Genomic DNA, 11,075 nt, shown 5'->3' with positions numbered 1-11,075 from the left:
ATCATCGCCTAGCTCTCTGAACCTTTTGTACGCTTTCCTTTTCTTTTTGACTAGGTTCAGCGCAGCTTTAGTGCACCGCGGTTCCCGCAACCTACCAACACCTCCCTGTCTCATCGGAACATTGTCATGCAGAACTCCAGACAAACATTCCTTGAAAATCTGCCACCTTACTTCAGTACTTTTCCTCGAGAATGCCTCCTTCCAATTTACGCCTCTAATCTCCTGCCTGATGGCTTCATATTTCCCCTTACTCCAGATAAACACTTTCCTAGCTTGCCTGATCCTATCTCTTTCCAATGCTCGTGCAAAGGAGATAGAGTTATGATCACTATCCCCAAGATGCCCCCCCACTGAGAGATCCGACACCTGTCCAGGCTCATTAGCCAGTACCAGATCGAATACAACCTCTCTTGTAGGCTTATCCACATGCTGTGTCAGGAAACCCTCCTGAACACACCTAACAAACTCCTCCCCATCCAAACCCCTAGGGATATTCCAATCGATGTTTGGGAAATTAAAGTCTCCCATCACGACAACCCTGTTATTCCTACATCTCTCCAGGATCTGTTTCCCTATCTGCTCCTCAACATCCCTGTTACTATTGGGCGGCCTGTAGAAAACACCCAGCAAAGTTATCGACCCCTTCCCGCTCCGAACTTCCACCCACAGAGACTCCGTAGACAATCCCTCCACGGCTTCCACCTTCTCTACAGCTGTGACACTATCCCTGATCAGCAGTGCCACTCCCCACCACCCCCCCTCTTTTGCCTCCTTCTCTGTCCTTTCTGAAACACCTGAAACCCGGCACCTGAAGTATCCAGTCCTGTCCCTGTCCCCAAGTCTCTGTAATGGCCACCACATCACATTTCCAAGCATCGATCCACACTCTAAGCTCATCCACTTTATTCACTACACTCCTGGCGTTAAAATAGACACATCTCAAACCTTTGGTCTGAGCTCTCTCCTTCTCCATCACCCGTCTATTCTCCCTCTTACACTGTGTACAATCCTTCTCTATTTGTGGGCTAACCTCCTCACTCTCAGTCACCTCATCATGATTCCCTCTCCCCAACCGTTCTAGTTTAAAGTCTCCCCAGTAGCCTTAGCCAACCTTTCTGCCAGGATATTGGTCCCCCTGGGATTCAAGTGCCACCCGTCTTTTTTGTACAGGTCACACCTTCCCCTAAAGAGGTCCCAATGATTCAGGAACCTGAATCTCTGCCCCCCCCCCCCCTCCAGTCCCTCAGCCACGCATTCATCCTCCACCTCACTCCATTCCTGCTCTCACTTGCCCATGGCACAGGCAGCAATCCTGAGATTACTACCTTTGCGTTCCTCCTTCCCAACTGTCTACCTAACTCCCTATATTCTCTTTTCATGACCCCTTCCGTCTTCCTACCTATGTCAGCGGTACCAATATGTACCACGACCTCTGGCTCCTCTCCCTCCCACCTCAGGATATCTGGGATGCGATCAGAGACATCCCGGATCCCAGCACCTATCACATCTATCAGGTCTCCCCTCAGCCTCCATCTTTCTAGTGAAAACAATCCGAGTACATCCAACCTCTCTTCATAGCCAACACTCTCCAGACTAGGCAACGTCCTAGTGAACCTTCTTTATACCCAGTCCAAAGCATCCAAGTCCTTCTGCTAGTGTGGCAACCAAAAGTGCATACAATGGGTGGTATTTACCATTTTTTGTCTAAGTGCTGGGTGGACTTGAAACTGGGAGGGTTCCAAATCCGTTTTTTGGGCATGTTTTCAAGCCCCCCTATACGCACTCTGGCTGCAAAATTTTGAGCAAGTCCATTTCTTGCTGCAGAAGCCTGTGGGTGGGGCTTAACGCACCTGAAAGCTCCGATCAGAGCCTCCAACTGTGCAGGTGCAAAAAAAATAAAATAAAGCAGCTCCCCTACGAGATCCCTCCTGGGTGGATATTGCCTCTCCCTAGCCCCCCTGGACAGTGGAACCCACCCCAACATTACTTACCCATCATCCCGCCACCTAGACCAATCACGGCCCCCCTCCTCCAATGATCACCGGCAGAGTGGCAGTGGCACCCCCACCCCACCCCGGACCCTCCTGCACATGGCCCCTATCTCTCCCTGACTCCAGTAGCTGTCTGACACCTCCCTCTCTCTCCCCTGCCCTCAATCATCATACAGGCACAGATCCCCCACCCACCCATCAGCACACCTGCAAGTGTTCGCTTGCCTTTCACTCAATGCTAACAAGCAAACTGCATGTAACTCCGGCATCCCTGACAACAACACCTGCAAAAGATGCATCCAGCTGCAGCTGCTAACAAAGCGTGTTAGGGAACTGGAACAGGAGCTTGATGACCTCCAACTAATTCGGGAGAATGAGAAGTATATAGACAGTAGCTTTAGGGAGGTAGTTACACCTAAGCAGCAGAGCACAGAAAATTGGGTTACTGTAAGGAGAGGAAATGGCAGTGTGAAAGGACCGGCAGAGCAGGGTTCCCCTGTGGACATACCCCTCCACAACAGGTATACTAAATTAGATACTGTTGTGGGAGATGCTTTACCTGGAACAAGCTGCGACAGCCAGAACTCTGATACTGCGTCTGGTTCTACAGCGCAAAAGGGTGGGATGTAGAAGAGGAGAGCAGTACTGATAGGGGACTCAATGGTCAGAGGTACGGACCGGAGGTTCTGTGGTCGGGACAGAGACTCCCGCATGATTTGTTGCCTCCCAGGTGCCAAGGTCAGGGATGTCTCTGATCGCATGCACAGCGTTCTAAAGTGGGAAGGTGATCAGCCAGATGTCGTGGTATATATCGGTACAAATGACGTAGGTAGGAAGAGTGAGAAGGTCCTAAAGAGTGAGTACAAAGAGCTTGGAAGGAAGTTAAAAAGCACGACCCCAAGGGAAGTAATCTCAGGATTGCTACCTGTACCACGTGCCAGTGAGGGTAGCAGTAGGATGCTTGGGCCGATGAACGTGTGGCTGAGGAACTGGTGTAGGGGGCAGGGTTTCCGATTCTTGGATCATTGGGACATCTTCTGGGGCAGGTGGGACCTGTACAAGAGAGACGGGTTACACCTAAACTACAAGGGGACCAATATACTTGCAGGGAGGTTTGCTCGTGTTATTGGGGAGCGTTTAAATTAGATTTGCAGGGGGATGGGAACCAGAGGGCCAGAGCAGATCGTGGAGCAGGGGTAAAACGACAGGTTAGTTCAAGCAAAATCACAAATGGAAGGGTTGAGTGTGGTGGAAATAGCTTTTTGAGGTGTGTCTATTCCAATGCCAGGAGTATTGTGGGGAAGGCAGATGAGCTGAAGGCGTGGATAGACACATGGAAATATGACATTATAGCCATTAGTGAAACTTGGCTACAGGAGGGGCAGGACTGGCAGCTCAATGTTCCAGGGTTCCAATGTTTCAGGCGGGATAGAGGCAGAGGAATAAAAGGTGGGGGGAGGGGGTGTGGCATTGTTGGTCAGGGAAAATGTCACAGCGGTACTCAGGCAGAATAGATTAGGGAGCTTGTCTACAGAGGCCCTATGGGTGGAGCTGAGAAACAGGAAAGGTATGACCACATTAATGGGGTTGTATTATAGACCACCCAATAGTCAGCGAGAATTGGAGGAGCAAATCAGCAGAGAGATAGCTGACAACTGCAAGAAACACAAAGTTGTGATCGTAGGGGATTTTAATTTTCCACATATAGATTGGGACTCGCATACTGTTAAAGGTTTAGACGGGGTAGAGTTTGTAAAATGTGTTCAGGAAAATTTTCTACATCAGTATATAGAGGTGCCAACTAAAGAGGATGCGATACGGATCTCCTATTGGGAAATGAGTTAGGGCAGCTGATGGATGTGAGTGTGAGGGAACACTTTGGATCCAGTGATCATAATGCCATTAGTTTCAACCTGATCATGGATAAGGATAGATCTGGTCCTCGGGTTAAAGTTCTGAACTGGAAAAAGGCCAAATTTGATTAAATGAGAAGGGATCGGGGAAGTGAGGATTGGCACAGGCTGTTCTCTGGTAAGGATGTAAATGGAAAGTGGGAGGCCTTCAAAGGAGAAATTTTGAGAGTGCAGAGTTTGTATGTTCCTGTCAGGATTAAAGGCAAAGTAAATCGGAATAAGGAACCTTGGTTCTCGAGGGAGATTGTAACACTGATTAAGAGGAAGAGAGAGTTGTATGAAATGTACAGGCAGCAAGGAACACATCAGAGGCTCGAGGAGTATAAAAAGTGCAAGAAGCTACTTAAGAGGGAAATCAGGAGGGCTAAAAGAAGACATGAGGTTGCTTTGGCAGACAGAGTGAAGGAAAATCCAAAGAGCTTCTATAGGTATGTTAGGAGCAAAAGGATAGTGAGGGATAAAATTGGTCCTCTTGAAGACCAGAGTGGTAGACTGTGTATGGAACCAAAAGAGATGGGGGAGATACTAAATGATTTTTTTGCATCCGTATTTACTAAGGAAATGGGCATGGAGTCTACGGAAATAGGGCAAACAGGTAGGGAGGTCATGGAACCGTTACAGATTAAAGGGGAGGAGGTGCTCGCTGTCTTGAGGCAAATCAGAGTGGATAAATCCCCAGGACCGGACAGGGTATTCCCACGGACCTTGAGGGAAGCTAGTGTTGAACTTGCAGGGGCCCTGGCAGACATATTTAAAATGTCAGTATTCACAGGGGAGGTGCCGGATGATTGGAGGGTGGCTCATGTTGTTCCGGGTTCCAAAAGAAATCCGGGAAATTATAGGTTAGTAAGTTTGACGTCGGTGGTGGGCAAGTTATTGGAAGGTGTGATAAGGGATAGGATCTACAAATATTTGGATAGACAGGGACGTATTAGGGAGAGTCAACATGGCTTTGTGCGTGGTAGGTCATGTCTGACCAATCTTTTAGAGTTTTTCGAGGAGGTTACCAGGAAAGTGGATGAAGGGAAGGCGGTGGATGTTGTCTACCTGGATTTCAGCAAGGCCTTTGACAAGGTCCCCCATGGGAGGTTAGTTAGGAAGGTTCAGTCGCTAGGTATACATGGGGAGGTAGTAAATTGAATTAGACACTGGCTCAATGGAAGCCAGAGAGTGGTTGTGGAGGATTGCTTCTCTGAGTGGAGGCCTGTGACTAGTGGTGTGCTGCAGGGATCGGTGTTGGGTCCATTGTTGTTTGTCATCTATATCAATGATCTGGATGATAATGTGGTAAATTGGATCAGCAAATTTGCTGATGATACAAAGATTGGAGGTATAGTGGACAATGTGGAAGGTTTTCAAAGCTTGCAGAGGGATTTGGACCAACTAGAAAAATGGGCTGAAAAATGGCAAATGGAATTTAACGCAGACAAGTGTGAGATATTGCCCTTTGGAAGGACAAACCAAAGTAGAACATACAGGGTAAATGGTAGGACTCTGAAGAGTGCAGTTGAACAGAGGGACCTGGGAATACAGGTACAGAATTCCCTAAAAGTGACGTCACAGGTGGATAGGGTCGTAAAGAGTGCCTTTGGTACATTGGCCTTTATAAATCGGAGTATCGAGTATAAAAGTTGGAGTGTTATGGTAAGGTTATATAAAGCATTGGTGAGGCCGAATTTAGAGTATTGTGTACAGTTTTGGTCACCTCGTTACAGGAAGGATTTAAATTCGGCTGAAAGAATGCAGAGAAGGTTCACAAGGATGTTGCCTGGACTTGAGAAGCTGAGTTACAGAGAGAGATTGAATAGGTTGGGATTTTATTCCCTGGAGCGTAGAAGAATGAGGAGAGATTTGATAGAGGTGTATAAGATTTTGATGGGTATAGATAGAGTGAATGCAAGCAGGCTTTTTCCACTGAGGCTAGGGGAGAAAAAAACCAGAGGGCATGGGTTAAGGTTGAAAGGAGAAAAGTTTAAAGGGAATATTAGGGGGGGCTTCTTCACGCAGAGAGTGGTGGGAGTGTGGAATGAGCTGCCAGATAAAGTGGTAAATGCTTTTAACATTTAAGAAAAACTTGGACGGCTTCATGGATGAGAGAGGTGTGGGGGGATATGGTCCAAGTGCAGGTCAGTGGGACTAGGCAAAAAATGGTTCGGCACAGACAAGAAGGGCCAAAAGGCCTGTTTCTGAGCTGTAATTTTCTATGGTTCTATGGTTCTAACTTGCTGGAATGCTCTGCCAAACTGCCTACAGCTGATCTGCCCTAACAAGGGGCAGCTCCATAAAAACCCTAAGGATGGACAGGCAGTTCAGGAAGAAATGTCTAAGAGGGCAGTGCCCGGATTTGGAGAAACGGATCTCAGCAGGTTGCTGGATGCTGCGGAGACGAGGTGGGATACCCTCTTCCCCCTGCAGGACGCAGACCTAGGGGAGGTGACAACAAAGCGGCATGGGAGGCAGTTGCTGCCTCGGTTAGTGCCATGACACTGGCCCCCAGAACAGGGAAGCAGTGCCGTAAAAAGGCCAATGACCTCATCTGGGCAGCAAGGGTGAGTGCTTAACTCCATGTAGCATCTTCCCCCAAATCACCCCCAGATCACCCCACCCCCCAGCACTCTGCATGCTTCCAGCCCCTGACCCCCAAGCACCTCCTTTGCCCCACCCCCCCACAAGGGTATCACAGCGCTTGCCCTCTGAGGGGCACCGGCTGATACTCTGCAGGAGTCATGCCATCATTGTTTTCATGGCTCCTTTTGTCCCCACAGGAGAAGAATGCCCATAATTGTCGGTGAGGGCAAAGATAGGGGGTGGTGAGCCTGACCTCCGGGTCCTCATCCCCTTTGAGCAGCGGACGTTGGAGCTGTTGGGAGAGGAGGACATCCGGGCCGTCAGCGACAGCATGGTCGGGCTGGAGTTGAGAAGTGAGCACCTGTCAATCCTCCACTCAGTTTGAGGCAATTACTAGCGGGCATGAGTTTAAGGTGCGAGGGGCAAGATTTAAAAGAGATGTAAGAGGCATGTTTTTTACACAGAGGGTGGCAGGTGCCTGGAACTCACCGCCGGGGAGGTCGTGGAAGCAGATACGATAGCGACTTTTAAGGGGCATCTTGACAAATACATGAATGGGATGGGAATAGAGGGATATGGCCCCCAGAAGGGTAGGGGGTTTTAATTCAGAATGACAGCATGGTCTGTGCAGGCTTGGAGGGCCGAAGGGCCTGTGCTGTGCAGTAATTTACTTTGTTAGAACCATAGAACATTACAGCACAGAAACAGGCCTTTTGGCCCTTCTTGTCTGTGCCGAACCATTTTTCTGCCTAGTCCCACTGACCTGCACCTGGACCATATCCCTCCACACCCCTCTCATCCATGTACCTGTCCAAGTTTTTCTTAAATGTTAAAAGCATTCACCACTTCATCTGGCAGCTCATTCCACACTCCCACCACTCTCTGTGTGAAGAAGCCCCCCCTAATATTCCCTTTAAACTTTTCCCCCTTCACCCTTAACCCATGCCCTCTAGTTTTTTTCTCCCCTAGCCTCAGTGGAAAAAGCCTGCTTGCATTCACTCTGTCTATACCCATCTTTGTTCTATGTTCAATGGAGAAATGTCAAGCAACTTTCTGGTATCCCAGATTCCTCTCCCTCCCTTCCACTTAACCTTGTGTCCTGTGTTGCAGGAAAAGATGCGGACACCCCGGGACCTTCTGGCATCGCGGCCCCACTGCGGCTCCGACGTATCCTGCCCGCGACACCTTGGACAAGTCCTTGGAGGAAGTGGATGATGGGACCTCGGAGGGTGGCATCAGCTTCCATCTCACAACTCACCATCCCAGATACTCTCACATCATAGAAATCATAGAAACCCTACAGTGCAGAAAGAGGCCATTTGGCTCATCGAGTCTGCACCGACCACAATCCCACCCAGGCCCTACTCCCATATCCCTACATATTTACTCGCTAATCCCTCTAACCTATGCATCTCAGGACACTAAGGGGCAATTTTAGCATGGCCAATCAACCTAACCCGCATATCCACACAGACATGAGGAGAATGTGCAAACTCCACATGGACAGTGACCCAAGCCGGAAATCGAACCCAGGTCCCTGGAGCTGTGAAGCAGCAGTGCTAACCACTGTGCTACTGTGCCGCCCTGGGTCCAGTTAGTGCTGAGGCTACTGGCTCACTCTCTAGTGAGCACGACACATCTGATAATGTATATTGGGTGGAGGAGGAAATATCCGAGGCCTCTGGCACACGGTGGCCCCAGGCTACATGCTGGGCCTCTGAGATCACTTCTCCCTCAGCTGCTGGAGATGCAGCAACAGAGCCAGGGAATGCAGGAGGGGCTGACGGCCACACTGGACCAACTGCGAGGCAACTGGGAGGAGTCCCAAAGCTTTCAGGCAGACCAGCTATTGCCTGTCTTGTGTGGTTCCCAGGCCAACACTGCAAGGGTGGCGTCCGCGGTGGAAAGCCTGGGGCAGGGAATCCTCACCATGAATGGCAGGCTCCAAGCGATGGCCGAGTCACAGCGGGCCACAGCCGAGTCCCAGAGGGTCACGGTTAGGCCACGGCTGAGGGACTCAACAGGCTTCTCGAGATTCTGCGGCCCATGGCTGAGAGGCTCGAGAGCTTGCAGGAGACCCAGCGGGACAGTGTTGAGACACAGCGGGCTACAGCAGCAGCCTTTGAGAACATGGCCTATTTGCAGAGGGTCATGGCTGAGGCACTGCGGAGCGTGGCCCAGTCTCAGAGGGCACTTGCTGTGGCCATTGACAGATGGCCCTTGACTCAGAGGGCTATCACAGAGGGCTCGACCATCATGGGTAGGACGCAGGTGGTCCTCCAGGACTGGCAGAGCCAGGTGATGCCGAAACTTCTGGAGCTCACTGCAGAAGCACTGCCGTGCCATGGAGTGACCCAGGGGCCCACAGGAACCCTGAGGAAGGAGGAAGGGCTTGAGCCCATGCTGGGGTCTTCCAGCCAGGAGACTGTGGCTACACCTTCTGACTCCCCTCTTTCCCAACACTGGGGCATCTCAGGGGCAGTGGGATGAAGAGGGTGTCATGGAAATGTCCCAGACACCTGGAAGCCGGCCAGGGCCCTCAAGGTCTAGGCCCTCCAGAGGATGCCCGCCACACACATCACAGGCCACATTGGTGCCTCCCCTCCAATGTACATTCTGGGAAGGCACCAAGACCTAGTGGTAGGCCACGTAAGGTTAGGAAGTTGTAGTTGCACTAAGATGGCATGGGTGAAAGGCTGCACTAGTTAGATAATGGTTTCTGTTCACTTTTTTTATGTTAGCATTTATTATTTAGACACTTTTATTGTCAATAATGAATGTTTTTTCATCACCCACCTGTGACTAATTTACCTCAGATTTGTCTCGAACAGGAATCCTCTTCCCTTGACGGTTGCTGGCGGGTCCTTCATGTTGACATCAGTTGGGGAGGCCCCAATGAAGGCACTGGTTCTCCAGAACCCATGAGACATTCTCTCCCCTCCCACCCCTGGGCTCTATATGGAGGTTTACCCTTACCCACAAAAAGGACATGGGCCCAGGTGCCAGCGTGCATACAATGCTCAGGTAGGAACCAGACTAGTTTGCAGCAAGGCATCATCATAATGGTGCTTAGCGAGTCATCATCACCCTCCTGCCTGCCAAAGACACTTGCTAATACAGAGTACCCAGGCCCACCAGTCTGGTGTGACGATGTTGCAAGATAGTAGACTTTCGGCGGAGGGGGGGGGGGGGGGGCCAGCCCTCCAGTGCTGGGTGACGTTGCTCAGTGTTGTCCTCCTCCTCCTCTTCCTCCTGCTGTGCAGCCTCCTCCCCAGTGACACCCAGCTGGTCAGCCTCCACATCCTCCTCTGAAGGTCTCCTCGCTGCTGCGCCAGGTTGTGAAGGGCACAGCACACCACCGCAATGTGGAAGAGATCAGGGGGCTGTATTGTAGGGCCCTGCCAGAGTGGTCTAGGCACCTGAACTGCATTTTAAGGAGCCCTGTGCACCACTTCACTATTGAATGGGAGCAATGTGGGCCTCATTATACCGGGTCTCTGCCTCAGTCTCAGGCCTCCGCACAGGCATCATCAGCCAAGTCTGAAGCGGGTACCCCATGTCCCCCACAAGCCATCCCTGCACCCTGGGCTCCTCCTCAAAGACCTCCGAGATATCTGAGCTCCTCAATATAAAGCTGTCATGTACACTGCCGGGCTGAATGGAGCAGACGTGCATGATATTCATCTTATTGTCACACGCCAATTGAACGTATAGGGAATGGAACCCCTTTCCATTCATGAATCATCATGGATTCTGCAGCAGGGCCTTGAGGGCGAGGTGGGTGCAGTCGATGGCCCCCTGCATATGAGGCATCTCCACAATGGTCGCGAATCCTGCAGCCCGGGCTTCCTGCTGGGCCTGGTCCAGGTCAAATTTAATATCCTGGCCAGTCCGGGCATACAGGGCATCCGTGACCTCCTTCACACAGGTGTGGACAGCTGACTGGGAAATGCCACATACATCTCCGCTGGGGGTTTGGAAGGACCCGGTGGCATAAAGGTTCAGAGTGGCCGTCAATTTCACAGTCACCCTTCAGCCCCATAGCATAATGAGACAGAGTACAGGATGAGATAAAGAATCAGGTGAACTGGTGCAGTGACAATAATCTCTCCCTCAATGTCAACAAAATGAAAGAAATTGTCATCGACTTCAGGAAGCGTAAAGGAGAACATGCCTCTGTCTACATCAATGGCGATGAAGTAGAAAGAGTCAAGAGCTTCAAGATTTTAGGTGCCCAGATCATTAACAACCTGTCCTGGTCCCCCCATGCCGATACTATAGTTAAGAAAGCCCACCAATGTCTCCACTTTCTCAGAAGACTAAGGAAATTTAGCATGTCAGCTACGACTGTCACCAACTTTTACAGATGCACCATAGAAAGCATTCTTTCTGGTTGTATCACAGCTTGGTAAGGCTCCTGCTCTGCCCAAGACCGCAAGAAACCTACAAAAGGTCGTGAATGTAGCCCAATCCATCACGCAAACCAGCCTCCCATCCATTGACTCTGTCTACACTTCCCACTGCCTCGGCAAAGCAGCCAGCATAATTAAGGACCCCACACACCCTGGACATTCTCTCTTCCACCGGAAACCAGAGCACCCAG

The 11,075-nt window shown here is 50.5% G+C and overlaps 1 protein-coding gene across 1 annotated transcript in view; it reads right to left on the bottom strand.

Annotated features, from left to right (window-relative positions):
* Positions 1–6,628: 6,628 nt before the first annotated feature.
* The window catches only part of LOC144500256 (cell division cycle and apoptosis regulator protein 1-like), a 107,327-nt gene continuing 102,880 nt past the window's right edge, over positions 6,629–11,075 (bottom strand). The window contains exon 16 of the mRNA XM_078222931.1: positions 6,629–6,812. Within this exon, the coding sequence (XP_078079057.1) occupies positions 6,629–6,812 (184 nt within the window). The remainder of the gene's footprint in view (positions 6,813–11,075) is intronic.

This window comes from Mustelus asterias, chromosome 11, assembly GCF_964213995.1.
Source record: "Mustelus asterias chromosome 11, sMusAst1.hap1.1, whole genome shotgun sequence".
Taxonomy (NCBI): Eukaryota; Metazoa; Chordata; class Chondrichthyes; order Carcharhiniformes; family Triakidae; genus Mustelus; species Mustelus asterias.
Note: the sequence above shows the minus strand (reverse complement) of the source record. Positions and strands in the feature narration are given on the sequence as shown.